Source organism: Pygocentrus nattereri, chromosome 20, assembly GCF_015220715.1.
Source record: "Pygocentrus nattereri isolate fPygNat1 chromosome 20, fPygNat1.pri, whole genome shotgun sequence".
Lineage (NCBI taxonomy): Eukaryota > Metazoa > Chordata > Actinopteri > Characiformes > Serrasalmidae > Pygocentrus > Pygocentrus nattereri.
In genome coordinates this window covers 28291200-28307137 of record NC_051230.1, presented here as the reverse complement: position 1 = coordinate 28307137, position 15938 = coordinate 28291200, and the positions used below count along the sequence as shown (strand labels likewise).

Below are 15938 nucleotides of genomic sequence, written 5' to 3'. Positions count from 1 at the left end.
CCGTTTTACGATTACGACATGATTCCAAGAAAAATGGTCAATGTATTTAATTGGCTAATTGCACAAGTCGCTTGGTTTAACTTCTAACTTAACGCCATATACCCGTGTCTCATTTGATATACAATAACTTCCTACAAGATTTTTGCATATAAAATGATACTGCTTGACCCACACAAGCAGTTCTGAGGTAACCTATCTAAAGAAAAAGTTTCTGAGCAATGTTAAGATCAGTTAGCTGAATACATCAACCTTTTATAGTTTAGATATTGCTGACAATTTCTGAATTTAGCCAGATTAAAGCGGTAAAAATGTAATATTCTGTTTGAGGATAAATACTAATGCGCTTGTATGCATGCAATCCTATGCCTTTTTTAAGATTTGCAGAAGGATCTTGTGTAAAAGACGACATTTTCATGGCATCTGATTTTCGTATGTGAACGTAATTAAGCGCACCGAGGAGAAGCCAAGGGGTGGTTAGGGGTGGCAAGTGCCACTCTAGCATGAAGCTCAGCAACCCTTCTGTCCACTTCAGTTATGGAAAGTGAGACAGCCGTTTTATTTAGCAGCTTACTAAAATCTCTATGTCCAACCTGGTCATCCCAGTCTAAAAGGCCTAGCTATGGTTCTGTCAGAAGTTAAGCTGTGGAGTCTTGTGCTATCAGCCCATAGTGTGCTAAAGAACAAACAGGGATCCATTTAGGTGAAAGCCTAAGGATTCAGTAGAGCCTAAAGACTCCATGGTTGCACCAAACCAACTTGGACAAAACATTGTGAGCACTGTGAAGAAGTTTGTGGTTTCTCTTACAACTTCATCCGTCGTTCGCTTGCTATTGGAAAGCGTTTAGCCCGAGGTAATGATTGGAAACATTTGATAAAATAAAAGGCAGATTTCTTCTCTCTGGTTACGTCTCTGGGTAAATATCGGCGGAGAGGATGAGCGTGGAGAGAGTTGATTGAATTAGATGGATATCTACAGTGCTAGTTATTTGTGGGCAAGGCGGCGAGAGGATCTGCTTGGAGGCCGGGAGCACTTTCCCATGGCAATCAGGAGACACAGCAAGGGACTGACATTTGAAAATATTCTTACAAAAAGTTTAAGTGGTAGGAAATACATTTCAGAATTCAGTAGAATGTGTAGTCATTTGTTGAATATTGTATACCCAATATTATGTACCAACATCCTGGCCATGTATCCATTAATCATCTCTGCTCTGAACTGCAGTTATGTGCTTTCTTAATTTACTTTCATTTGTGATGCTTCAATTTTAATTTGACTAGTTTGAAGTAAAGCAAGTACAGCACCTTTTACTTGTTTTTTCTTGGTTTTTTTTTTCACAAAAAGGTTCCCGATAAACTTGTAGACTAAATAATTTTTCATTCCTTTATGCCTAACTAACCTTTCTTTTTTATGGAGCCCTGCTGGAGACATCCCATATAGATAACAATAATGTGTGGCCACCAGATTTTGGAGTGTGTCTGTGGGAATTTGTGCTCATTCCGTCAAAAGAGCATTTGTGATGTTGGAGAAGGCCTGGCTCACAATCAACATTCCAGTTCATCCCAAAAGTGTTCAGTGGGGTTGAGATCAGGGCTCTGTGACGATCACTGAGCTTCCTCCACAACATACTTATCAATCCATGTCTTTATGGATCTTGCTTTGTGCCCAGTGGAACAGGAAAGGGTCTTCACAAAACTGTTGACAGTTAGAAGTTGGAAGCTTATACAACTGTCTAAAATATCTTTGTATGCTGTAGCATTAACATTAGTCTTCACTGGAATTAAGGAGCCAAAACCCTGAAAAACAGCCCCAGCCCACTGTCCCCCCTTCACCAAGTTCCACCAAACTTTACTGTTGGCTCTATTCATTTTGGTAGGTAGAGTCTCCAGGCATCCTCCAAACGGATTTGTCTACTGCCTGATAGCAAAGCAAGATTCATCACTCCAAGGAACTTGTTGCCAGTGTTACTGAGTCCAGTGGCAGGGCCAGTGCATAGTTATCTTGGGCCTGTGTGCAGCTGTTTGCCATGGAAACCCATTACATGAAGCTCCTGGAACTCTGTATTAAGGCAATTTTAACTGCTTTTTGAGACTACGCTGAGCTGTTGTTGCTCCTAGACGCATCCATTTCACAACAATAGCACTTACAGTGTACTGGGGCAGACCTAGCAGGGCAGAGATTCGTCTTTTAGCTCCTCAGTACAGCCCATTCTACTGCCGATGTTTTTCTTTGGAGATTGCAGGACTATGTGCTTGACTGTTGTTAGCAATGGATGTGGCTAAAACGCCTGTACTCAATAATTAGGAGGTCATGAATGCATTCAGATACTGCTTTTAAATGGAACTCTTTAACCCACATAAACTAAAATGTGGTTGTTTTGTGCCCATCGCTAACTATGACACTAGTTTAAAGCCTGCTGTGCTTCAGCTTATGGAACTGCGTAAGCGGTAATGTTCAAATGTCCTGTTTTTGTTTGTCTCAAAGAACAGCATCTTTTGCCAGTGGATCCAGCAGGGGCTTATGATGTACAGATGGGTCAGCATGGCCACAGAGTTCTTTCTGATGGCCGACGCTATGATGAAAGGAAGACGGTGTATAACGAGAGCATTGTGCCACAGGGGGAACAGGGCTTAATTAGCAAAACCAGAGACCACAAGAACTGCCCTCAATGGCTGCTGCGAGACATCTTTTGTCCCTGTTTTTCTTCTGGTCCAGTAAGCCCCAGTATGGATTGGAATATGGAGTCATTAAGATCACAGACACAGAAGTTATAGAATGAATCTGTGTGGTCCATGGTTCTGTGTGCTGCCAAGCCATATGAAAGGAACAAGCTCGGCCTCATTGACCAGCAGATGCTCGGCCTCATTGTAAAATGTGCTGACTTTTTAGCTTCAGATGTAGAGCCGTCTGCTCGAGCTTCATCTGAAGCTTTAAATGAGCCTGCTGAAGATTAATCATGAAAACCACAGTTGGTAACTGTTTGTGTTGTGTCCACCAGAACATTTTAGAAGGTACAGCTTCTAGCTGATTCCATTCTTTAGTATGGAAAATGGGAATGATGATGATGACACCACTACTCAGATCTGAGGTAAAATGAAGAGCAAACAATACCCACACAATGTTATGTACATTCAACATATAAACAATACTGGCAACAACTAGCATAATGTAATGTCATTTCTCTTTTACAGGTACTTGCTTCATGAATCACCCTTCACCTGGATCCCTCCTTGACCCTTCAAGTAAGCATAAGCTTGCATTCACAGTTAATTATGTATCTAGAACACGACTAGAATCTAGAATACTACTACACATCTACTATTACTACTACACATCTGGAACTCTACTGGGTGTTACTATATTGGTTAGTATATTAAGTATATTAATGAAATTTATATTATCAGTTGGTAAATCTGTAGTTATTCAGTTGGGGCAGTTGTGGACTGAAGGTTAGGGAACCAGCCTTGTGACTGGAAGGTCACCAGTTTGATCCCCTGAGCCGACAGTACATGACTGAGGTGCCCCTGAGCAAGGCATCTAACCCCTGGTGTTGTGGATAGGGCTGCCCACTCTGCAGGGCAAGTGTGCTTACTGCCCCCTAGTGTGTATGTGGTGTTTCACTGCACAGGTGGATTAAATGCGGAGGTGAAATTTCCCTATTGTGGGACTAATAAGCGTCACTCAATCTTAAAACTTAAGGTGTTCCATATTTTACTGCTGTGTAATGTTTTTATTTGTTGTAAAATAAATCTGTCATTGTTTGACACACTGTCTCATGTCTGTTTTGATATATGATTTGATGTGTGTGTATCTGTTGATCTGTCTGTCTTATAGATAGATAGATAGATAGATAGATAGATAGATAGATAGATATATATAGTAACACTTTATTTCAATGGTCCACTGTAGAGGCTTTGTAAATACTCTGCGTATGTTTAAGTTACATTCAACTAAATTTGTATTAAATACTACTAAATTACAAGTTCACTGTGAAAGATTTCATTAAATATATCTCTAACCCTAACCTAGCACTAACCCTAACCTCAAGGCAAAATTTACACCTACCCCTAATCCTAATCCTGACCATAATGTTGTTGATAATCAACTGAATATCAACAAAATGTTTGTTTAAAGGTTTAAGTATGACTAAATATATTTGTTTCTTTCAACATAAAATTATATTGAATTAACTTTATTTGCACTGATTCCTCAAACTAGCAAGTGTTACAACCAACTCTCTGTAACCCACCCCCACACATGGGTTAACCAAAACACTGCAATTCCTGTCATTTTTGGAGGAATTGCACATGAACGGTAGGTGATAGAAACAAAGTTCAAGCATTCATTTGTAGAGATGTTTATGTTGCTTATACAAAAACATGATTATTCCAACTTTTATATTTTAAAATTTCACTAATACCAAAATGTATAAGGTTGTGCCCCTTTCTCCCCTACCTGATAGCTTCTTTTCTCAGAGTTGAACCTGAAAACAAATCTTTTGATAAAAGATAACAAAAGTTAAGAAAACAAGACGACAGACATCCACAGTTTTACCAAAGCTAGTTGGTATTACTTGTGTAAAGGGAAGCAATGCTGGAAGCAATGGAGAATTGGTATTAAAAATACTTATGAAATTAAATGTTGGCTCAGTTATTTCCTGTTATCCCAGTTCCCCCCAAATATATAGTGAGGGAAAGAAAGCCAAGATGTCATTTCCAAATCCCAGGAGGAGTTTGGAGTCGGGGGGACTACAACCCCAATTCTAATGAAGTTGGTACATTGTGTAAAACATAAATAAAAACAGAATACAATGAGGGATCGCACGGCCATTCAATGTTGATTTTCTGCCTTGCCGCTTACTTGCAGAGATTTCAGAGATTCTCTGAAACTTTTCATGTGATTATGGACTGTAGATGATGAAATCCCTAAATTGCTTGCAATTGCACGTTGAGAAACGTTGTTCTTAAACTGTTGGACTATTTGCTCACGCAGTTGTTCACAAAGTGGTGAACCTCGCCCCATCCTTGCTTGTAAACAACTGAGCCTTTCAGGGATGCTGCCTTTATACTCAATTATGACACTCACGTGTTTCCAATTGACCTGTTCACCTGTGGAATGTTCCAAACAGGTGTTTTTTGAGCATTCCTCAACTTTCCCAGTCTTTCGTTGCCCCTGTCACAACTTCTTTGGAACGTGTCGCAGGCAACAAATTCAAAATGAATGAATATTTGCAAAAAAAAAATAAAGTTTATCTGTTTGAACATTAAATATCTTTGTAGTGTATTCAGTTGAATATAGGTTGAAAATTATTTGCAAATCTTCATATTCTGTTTTTATTTGTTTTACACAACGTCCAAAATTCATTGGAATTGGGGTTGTAGAAAAAAGATCACTTTTCAGTGACATGGGTGCAGATTTACACGGTCTGTATCCCTGTTTTTGTGGGTTCTTTGCATTGACGTCTGTAAGAATACAGCTAATTTCACACTTTTGAAGTTGTAACTACAAAGTTCATGAGTGGTCTGGAGTCACAAACATGGAAAATATCAGGAAATTTGGGAAAATGGATCATAACAGTGAGCATTAGCGAGTTACACTCTTACAAATAAAGGTTTATAAAAGGTTCTTTGCTAAGAAAAGCTTTAAATTTTGTCAGTTGTATTGTGTTCCAGTTGCAGTTAAATATAAAGGTGCCCGAAATGTTTCTTTATGCACAGTAGAACCACTTTTGGTTTCCAAAAGAATCTTTTAATGTATGGTTTTACTGATAGTTAATCCAAAACATCAGGTCTTCAGTTCAGCTCCTAAAGGCCTAAGCAATTGGAGAGCTAACTACCAGGATACCATGGAGAGAAAAAAAAACACTGGATGTTTCAAAAATGTAACCCTTTTGCTCCCAACCAAAACCTGAAATAAGAGTAGTACTACAGTACTTCCAACCATTTTCCTACTGGGTGGAGGAGGGTGCTGGTCCCAGTGTTCATCAGGCAGAAGGCAGGAAACACGTTGGACAGGTCACCAGTCCATCGCAGGCTGGACACACAGACATACACATTCACACATGGTGCAATTTAACAGCAGTTTAGCATCTCCAACTGGCATGACACGGGGAGAACATGCAAACTCCACACAGAAAGGACCCTGGTAACCCGGTCAGGGAATCAAACCCAGGCCCTTCTTCCTGTGAAGATTCCTGCACAAATTATTTCTCAGGAGGCCTAAAAGGCCCTGGAGGTTCTCCTCTGCTGAATTCTGCTACTCATCTTGTTCCAGTACTAAGACTACCAAACTGGGATGTGTGACTGGAGCTAGAAATAGTACAGACTATTGATTAGTCAGTTGCGATCATCACAAAATGGTCATATGTTGTCACGCAATGTCTAAAAAATATACCAGCTGGTCCAAATTGTTTTATATGACTGTTGTATATAAGCAATAAATCAGGTCAGAAATTAAAGCTCTTTTGTTGCAACCACATTTTGTGTTTTCTGTTAACACCAATCTGGGAAACCTCCAGAGACCCTTGACTACTTGTACTGCTGTGCAGATTGTCTTGGGTTCAGATTAGTATCAGTAACATGCTGTAGCACACCATCCAGTAGGAAAGCTCCTGCACTTACCCTCCCTTTCCCCTGCCTTTTTACCGCAACATAAAATGCATATTTTCAGTATATATATATATATATATATATATATATATATATATATATATATATATTTATAAGTCAGTCAAACAAACATGCTTGATTCATATTTTAATACCTTTATTAAGACCTTTAATTTGTCCCTAAAGCCCAGCTCATCCCTCTTCTCCTTCTGTAGATGGGTAAAAAAGTGGGGCTCTAATTTTAGTGGACTGCAGACCTGCAGTCTGCAGAAGCAGCGGGTCAGGAGCTCTTTCCGTGTCTGCCGCTGATCCCATCTGTTCCCTGCAATGAGATCCTACTGCGTGACAGTGAGTGTCCCAGGACTCCTCCTGTACCTGCCAAGCACCAAACACGCTCCAGCCCCATTTTCCCACAATAGCAGCACAAGCTGGCCAACTGACTTCCTAATTGTTGCTGGCTCTGCACTGGGCCCGTCCAGGGGGGCCTCAGCACCCTCATTCTGGACTCTCATTATTGGTCTGCACGCAATGACCCAGCCCACCCCGGGGCCAGCAGGACCAAGATGACACGCACAGTCAGAGACGGAAAAGATGGTTCATACACTGATGTTGAGAGGTTTAGAATCATCAGTCAGAAGTTTGGTAATATTTACATAGGCTGAGACAATAGTTTGTAGCTTGGATTATATTGGATTAAACAAAAATGTTTACAAGTGTAGACCAGGAAGGAATTTTACAAAGCAGGAATTCTCAGTTAGGCCAAAAAAACAATCCTGTCCAATAGGAGAAGAGCTAAGGAACAATCCTTTTGGACAATCCTCAACTGTTGGCTAAAGTTATCCTTTACTGAGAAATCCTGCTGTGTGAAATACCCCCCTAGTTCATTTGTAACACTGTGTCCATTGCAGGCCGGCATAGTCTGACCTTATAGCATGAAACACGTCCCTCATGATGGACTTAAGTGCGTCCATGCGTGAGTTTAATGCTGTTACACACATTCGAAACATCTAACAGCTAATGATGACTATTTCTGACATGTTTGGCATGAAAGATGTTTTTTTTTTCTTTCTCCAAAAGTTTGTTTTGATGGTCACCACACATCCAGGCTCACAAAGGCTCAGTGTAAAGGTTAGTGGGGTCATCAATCTTGAAAAGTCAAGCCAATATCCATCTAGACCACATCTTTTAATCATGATAAGCCTAGTATTGACCTTGATCATTGCTTAGTTGGACTAGCAGTTTTACTTAAACTGATATCAAAACATTAGTTTGCATGTACATGTAGTTAGTGTCCTTAAAACAATTTGGTTGCAGATGAATGCTGATGATTCTAATATGCTTGTCATGTGCAACTTCATATGCTTGTACACTAATCTGTAGAAAGGCTGGGAAGCTGCAAGGGTTTCCAGAGTGATGAAGCAAGATTTAGAGGCTTCTAAAATGAAAGAGGAAGCTGTAGAAAATGGAGAATGAGGTTATAATGTAGTGAACATCCAGAATGCCTCAGATTTTTAAAGTGGTGATCAAATCTTTAGGAATTACTGCAAATTGGTAAGTGTTATGCTTTAGCTATTCAAAAACATTTGTTGGTGGTTTCCAAAAAGATTAGTTATTGGATAAAACATTTGACAATACATTTTGGTGTCCAGTTTGTAATGTTGAGCTCTACACTAAATCAAACTTCTGTGAAATCAAACTGTCCACTTAGGAAGCAACACTGATTGACAATCAATTTCACAGCTGTTGTGCAAATGGAATAGACAACAGGTGGAAATTATTGGCAATTAGCAAGACACACTCAATAAAGGAGTGGTTCTGCAGGTGGGGACCACAGACCACTTCTCAGTACCTTTCTGCTTTCTGGCTGATGATTTGGTCACTTTTGAATGTTGGTGGTGCTTTCACACTCGTGGTAGCATGAGACGGACTCTACAACCCACACAAGTGGCTCAGGTAGTGCAGCTCATCCAGGATGGCACATCAATGTGAGCTGTGGCAAGAAGGTTTGCTGTGTCTGTCCAGCGTAGTGTCCAGAGGCTGGAGGCGCTACCAGGAGACAGGCCAGTACACCAGGAGTCATGGAGGAGGCCATAGGTGGGTAACAACCCAGCAGCAGGACCGCTACCTCCGACCTTTGTGCAAGGAGGAACAGGAGGAGCACTGCCAGAGCCCTGCAAAATGACCTCCAGCAGGTCACAAATGCGCATGTGTCTACACAAACGGTTAGAAACTGACTCCATGAGGATGGTATGAGGGCCTGACATCCACAGATGAGGGTTGTGCTCACAGCCAAACAACATGCAGGACGCTTGGCATTTGCCAGAGAACACCAGGATTGGCAAATTCGCCACTGGCGCCCTGTGCTCTTCACAGATGAAAGCAGGTTCACACTGAGCACATGTGACAGATGTGACAGAGTCTGGAGATGCCATGGAGAGCAATCTGCTGCCTGCAACATCCTTCAGCATGACCGGTTTAGCAGTGGGTCAGTAATGGTGTGGGGTGGCATTTCTTTGGCGGGCCGCACAGCCCTCCATGTGCTCCTGTACCATGGCTCCATGTAGCCTGACTGCCATTAGGTACCGAGATGAGATCCTCAGACCCCTTGTGAGACCATATGCTGGTGCGGTTGGCCCTGGGTTCCTCCTAATGCAGGACAATGCTAGACCTCATGTGGCTGGAGTGTGTCAGCAGTTCCTGCAAGATGAAGGCATTGAAGCTATGGACCGGCACGCCCGTTCCCCAGACCTGAATCCGATTGAGCACATCTGGGACATCATGTCTCGCTCCATCCATCAACGTCACGTTGCACCACAGACTGTCCAGGAGTTGGCAGATGCTTTAGTTAAGGTCTGGGAGGAGATCCTTCAGGAGACCATCCGCCACCTCATCAGGAGCATGCCCAGCTGTTGTAGGGAGGTCATACAGGCACGTGGAGGCCACACACAATACTGAGCCTCATTTTGACTTGTTTTAAGGACATCACATCAAAGTTGGATCAGCCTGTAGTGTGTTTTTCCACTTTAACTTTGTGTGTGACTCCAAATCCAGGCCTCCATTGGTTAATAAATTTGATTTCCATCGATTTGTGTGATTTTGTTGTCAGCACATTCAACTTTGTACAGAACAAAGTATTCAATGAGAATATTTCATTCATTCAGATCTAGGATGTGTTACTTGAGTGTTCCCTTTATTTTTTTGCGCAGTGTAGTAAAAGGAGACTCTTCTAAAATGCACTATAAAGATTCATGAGCACTTGATTTTCAAAATTTGTAGAGTTCAATAGATTTCAATGCTGCAACAAGTATAAGCCCCAGCAGAAATCCATACCTGTTCATCATGATTTTTACTGTTGAGGATCCTGGACATGATCAAAAGTACAGTTTTATGGATTTTCGCTGGATTTGCAGTCAAACAAGTCCACTCACTGGCCACTTGATCAGAAATCCCTCCCTTGTAGCTCTACTTTGCTGGTGTATAATTTAAGACTATAGCTCATCTACTGGTGCACAGTTTGTCAGTCATCCTCTAGTCTTTCACCTATGGTCAGTTTCTGACCACTCCTTGTACCACACACATTACCACATCAGTATCACTGGAGAAAAATCCACCACCCAAATAATATCTGGACTGGAACAGCAGCTGTGTGATCAGACACTAAGCAATTATGAAGAGGCAAAAAAATGCATAAAATATGTAGCATCTGACTGACTGCAGTTGGTGATTGCATATGTATATACTGGACCTATAAGACAGACTAATAAAGTGGTCGGAGAGTGAAAGCACAAGGTGTATCTGTCTAATAAAGTGGTGAAAATGTCCAAAAATATGTGTGGATTTCATTCAAACGTCTACTTCTTCAACAGGTTGTCCTGACTTCAGTTTCAAAATGACCTAGAAACAGAGAATTAGATAAATTTAGTGATGCTTTTAAAATGCTAACACAATCTAGTTACACGGAAGGTCATACCTCTTTAAGCTGAGTGATTTCTTTGCTCTCTGTATTCCTTTGTGCATGGTTGGTGATGGCCTTCACTCGGGAGGCATATCTAGATTAATAGACAAACCCATTTCACATAAAAAGATATTCCTCTCTCTTTGTGACAAAACTTCAACAAAATAGTTAATAATCATTCCACAGTGTAATCCTCAAATGCTTTGTTTTCTTCTTTGGAAAGATAAGGGGCTGTTTGCAGTTGAAGTGTCTATGTTGTTGAAAATATATGTGTTTTAGTCCTGATAAAAGTATATGAATATATACCATATGTGTGAGAGTGTATGTGTATCTCACATGAGTGAGGTAAGGGTTTCGTCCAGGTTGCAGTCAGAAGGGGAGATGTTGAGGAACATGAGAGTTTTGGCATTGCCCCCCAGCGAGTCCTGCATGAGCTGGGTCAGCTTGTTGTTGCGGTAGGGCACATGGGATTGCTCCATTGCCAGAGCCGAAATCACATCACCCAGTGCACTCAGGGATTTGTTGATAGAATTTGCTTCCTGCAGATAACAAATTATGCACATTGGGCACTAGTCAAATAACTACCTGAATTCATAACAGCTGCAACTCTATTATTTCCAGTAGTCACATATAAGATACTCTATAATCGTCTTTATTAGCTTGTTCTAGAGGCTGAATATTTTTGCCTCAAAGCAGTGGGTTCCTAGACCTGCTCCTGCAATTAATATACCTTTTTGAATTAAAGTGTGTGTGGTGGATCAGGGAAAAAAAAAAAAGACCAATTTTGGGGTTTGTTGAATTAAGACGTTAATGCCCATTTAGCAAAATTTATCTGGCCTACTGGTAGGCCACATCCTTACTTTGTTCTGGCCCAATATACGGCTGGGTCTTCGACCCAGATCTGGCCCACACACTCCATAGTGAGTAGAACTAAAGGATATGGCCCAAATTTGGTCCCAATCTGGCCCAATTACATTGTTGGTCCACAACATTCATGCTAAAATTGTCCCACGGATGTAGACATGAGGCAAAACTGTATGAAGCTGTAAAGGATCTGGCCCTATTCAAGCCCGCAAGACAAGTATTTACCCAGTAGTCAACCAACACACACACAGGAAAGCCAGAATTGTCTGCTATCTGGGTAACCTTTGGACCTCAGACATGGTTAATGTTGACTAACTGATGACTTTTGACCAAAAAATCTGTTCTAAACAACATCTGCTTGAATTCTTTTAGTTTTTGTGGAGTGAATGAACCTTGAGCTGGTCATCTCTTGCCCCTGTCTTTGCTGCTCTCTCGCTACCAGCCAGATCGACAAGGTTGAGCTTCCCAAAACTGACGCTGCCATTGGTCAGGTTACGGCTCTCCAGCATGATGCTAAATATCAGGTGAGATCGAGAGCTCTCCACGTTCATCTCTAACAGAGAGCAGAAGTTAACAATCAACACATTCACAACACAGAAGAGTTACAGATCAATTCAGTCACAACACAGCAGGGTTACCAATCAACAGCAGAGCTCCCCAGTCAACATAGACATAACACAGCAGGTCCCAGTCAACATAGCAGAGATACCAACCAAAACATTGTGGAGCTTAGAATTTACATGATTTAAGTGTCTCAAGTGAATCTTGAATCATTTGTGCATAATGTTCAGCATGTGTACATTAACACACATAAAAAATTCTTCATACATTTTTGATTCGTTTGATTCAATCCATTAAAATATGCCTGGCTAGATTCTAACACTGGTCTATTGGACTAGATCAGAACATTTGTAATTAAACCTTCAAAGTGCCTCATCCTGTTCCTGCCCCTCCAAACATCACTGGAACAAACAGATGCATGATTCACAATCTCTCTTTGAAGCCATGCCTCCTAAGCAATGATGTCCATATGGTGTTATATGTGTGAACTGACTGTGGCTAAAATGATTAATCCAAACCATTTCACATGGACAGCACATACTGGTGGCGGCTATACGGCGGTTAGCGCAGCCTTGCTCGAACAGGGCGAAGAGCTCTCCGGCACTGGTTGCCTCCTTTGTCTCTGCTCCCTGGGCAAACACAAGCCCCTTTTTGTCCTTCTTAATTTCGATCCGCTTGGACAATGCCTCAGCCGGGCTCACAAAGAGGTCCTGTAGCCGGTCATTATATAGTTCCAGCATGGAGGCTGAAACCTGGGGTTAGACGTGGTAGGAGAAAGGAGGTGAGGACATTAATTACCTTATTGAAAAAGCAACTTTTGATGTATTACTCAATACAAAGAAGGTTAAGGTATCAGGTACCTGATGCCACATTTTAGTACTGTTTCAACAACTGATGTGCCTGAGTGAGAAGGTCAGTGGCTGTAGTATGATTAAACAGAACCAAATGAAAAAGTGGACAGGAACAGACCAGACCAAAGACAATAAAAGAAGAGAGCAGAGTAGAAGAGAAGAAGATAATAGACTTGAAGAGAAGAGACCAGATGAGAAGAAGAGGCCATACCAATAGAGACCTAATCAGAAGAGAAGAGAAGAAGTAAAGAGACAAGAAGTAAAGATAAAAGACCAGAAGATAAGAGACCAAATGAGACCAGAAGAGAAGGGACCAATCCAGAAAAAAAGAGAACAAAGCAAAAGAGAAGACAAGAGACTAGAAGATACCAGAAGAGAAAAGACCAGATAAGACCAGAAAAGAAAAACAAAAAAGAACAAAGCAAATAAGAGGATAAGAGAGATGAGAGGAGAAGAGAAAAGAAGATAGAAGCCCAAATGAGACCAGACCAGGAAAGAAGAGAACAGCACAAAAGATTGTAAGAGACAAGAAGAGACCAGAAAAGAAGAGAAGACAAGAGAAGAGACGAGATGAGACCAGAAGAGATAATACAAGACCAGAAAAGAAAAGAACAGAACAAAAGAGAGGATAAGAGACCAGAAGAGAAGAGAAGAGAAGAGAAGAGAAGAGAGAATGAAATACAATTCAGATGACAAGTGAATAAAACTAAAGGTGTCTCTGAAACAATGTTCAGCATTCAGATAGACTCAAACTCACCTTGACTCGAATTTCAACTCAAACTCACCTTGAACTCGAATTTCATCTCGTTCTCCTGGATGATTTCAAAGACTCTAGTGAAGGTTCTAGGTATGATTCCAGGGTTTTTATGCTCTCTGTCCCCCACCATAGTAAAGGTTTTCCCAGAGCCAGTCTGCCCATATGCAAAGATGCACACGTTGAAGCCATCAATAGCTGATTGGATGAGCCTTGGAGGTAGAACACAGAATCAACTGCAGCATTCTCCTCCACTGTGGACTTTTTGAAACAGAGCTACAATTAGTGTTTAAGTCCTTTCCACTCTTGTTCCCCCACCTGCTGGACTCCTGAAACACCTCGTCCTGATTGCTCTCTGTGGTAAAGATCCTATCAAACTGAAACTCCCGTGGTCCTCGAGGAGTCTCCAGTATGACAGAGTAGTCATCCAAACATGACACAATGGAGCTTCCACCCTTTGCTAGCTCCGTCCGCGTCTGAGGCCTTATACGGCAGAACACTCTGATCTTACCTGTTCAGAGCACATGAATGGACTCAATGGCCACATTATTAGAAACCTCTTGCTGGTGTACAGCCATTTGTTGATGCACAGTTTATATAAGCCATCTTCTAGTCCTTCATCAATGGTCGGTTTCTGACCACAGCATATTGTGGGTGATATTACCTTGTTAGTGTCACTGTACAGCAGCCCTGTGGTCAGAAAATGATCAATGAATGGGGTAGAAGGAAGCTGACAACTTGTCAAGCAACAGATGATCTACATTCTGTAATTGTACATCTACTTAGTGAATGTCACATCTGCAACCAGTCCACATACAGACTTGGACTCTAACTCCAACTCCCAGAATCCACTGCCAGATCACATGACACTGGACATCTCATCCTTGACCTATCAGCGATCTAGATTGCCTGAGTTTTAATGTGCAACAGCTGTGTGTCTACCACATGATCTGTTTAGACTAGTATGAGAGCCTGGGCTTTAGTATAGCACATTATGAAGCACTGCTTTCCTTGAGAAACTACTGAGTGTTGTTCCTGTTCTGATTTGTGTTATGTTCTGACTTCCTGACTGTTTTGCTTTTGAAGCTGATTTTTGGATTTCCCTTTTTTGTACTTTTGCCTGCTGTTTTGGTTCTCTGGTTTTTGATTCCTTGCTTGATTTGTGGACTTTGCCTGTCTTTCCCCTGATGGTTATGATCACCTGTGTCTTTCTGCTGTACTTACTGGATCTGACCCATGCCTGTACCTTGACTACTCTTTGCTGCCACAATTACCTAAGTAAAGCTTCACTTTTGATCTTAAGCTGTGGGCATCAGCTTCCTGGTCCAACATCACAGAATACTTTGCTAATAATGCAGACAGTGGAACCAAAAACTCTTCAAAAGGCCCTGATTGAGCGAGGACAACTACTCTGTAGACACCAGAGTTACCCACTCACTGGAATCACTGGCTCACCAACAAGTGGAACAACAGTCAGTTAGCTCAGTTTTTGAAAGACCACAATGGGGTTGGTTTCTAAATCTCTTACATGACCTGCCAGTATCTGTCATCCCTGTTCTCTTATTGTCTCAGCCCTTTTAGATTCCGGAGCCAAAGGAAGCTTCATCCGTGCCAGGATAGTGGAACAACTACAGATCCCCATTGAAAGTCTACAACACATCCTGAAGGTCGCTTCCCTAGACAGTGGACCAGTGGGAGCAGGGACTATTTTCAAGATCACCAAACCCATAACTGTACAGACTAGTGCAATACATAAAGAAACTTGGTCTTTTCTAGTATTTAAATTCAGAATTCGAATTCCTATTAGGACTGCCTTGGTTAGAAAAACATAATCCCCAGATCTCCTGTTGCGAACACACAATAATTAAGTGGTCCGTCTCCTGTTTCCGTTCTTGCATAACCCCTCCTGAATTGTATGTTATATCAACGCCTGTAGAAAGTCCTCAAGATCACGTCAGAATCCCACCTGAGTATGCTGATCTGAGTGAGGTTTTCAAGAAGGAGAACGCCACAAAGTTACCAACGCATAGAACGTCTGACTGTGCCACTGATTTAATAGAAAATCCCACATTTCCCAAAGCCTGAGTATACCCCTTCACCCAAGAGGAACAAAAGACCTTAGATTTATATATCCAGAAAGCTCTTGCTCAAGGTTTCATTAGACCACTTAATTCTCCCATTTCCTCCAGTTTCTTCTTCATAAAAAAAAAGACGGAGGACTAAGGCCATGTATCGACTATCATACTCTGAACCAAATTACTATACCCTATCCATATCCTATCCCCTTGGTTCCGGTACTTTTAGAACAACTTAAAGGGGCTGATGTTTTCACCAAGCTAGATCTCTGA

General features: G+C 41.4%; 1 protein-coding gene across 1 annotated transcript; it reads right to left on the bottom strand.

The window, feature by feature from the left end:
* Positions 1–9776: 9776 nt before the first annotated feature.
* Positions 9777–14828, bottom strand: LOC108434467 (kinesin-like protein KIN-14E). Its single transcript, XM_017709626.2, has 9 exons — positions 14825–14828; positions 14408–14467; positions 13909–14101; positions 13622–13802; positions 12527–12737; positions 11817–11977; positions 10897–11099; positions 10576–10654; positions 9777–10499 (listed from the first exon to the last, which is right to left on the bottom strand). Exons 1-9 carry the CDS (start codon positions 14826–14828, stop codon positions 10449–10451), a joined length of 1143 nt encoding a protein of 380 aa, XP_017565115.1. The 3' UTR covers positions 9777–10448.
* Positions 14829–15938: the final 1110 nt, after the last annotated feature.

Coding starts and splice junctions, on each gene's coding strand:
- LOC108434467 (XM_017709626.2), bottom strand. Junction 11,978..12,526: donor CCGCCGTATAGCCGCCACCA/GTATGTGCTGTC, acceptor GCTCTCTGTTAG/AGATGAACGTGGAGAGCTCT. Junction 10,500..10,575: donor AAATCACTCAGCTTAAAGAG/GTATGACCTTCC, acceptor CTCTGTTTCTAG/GTCATTTTGAAACTGAAGTC.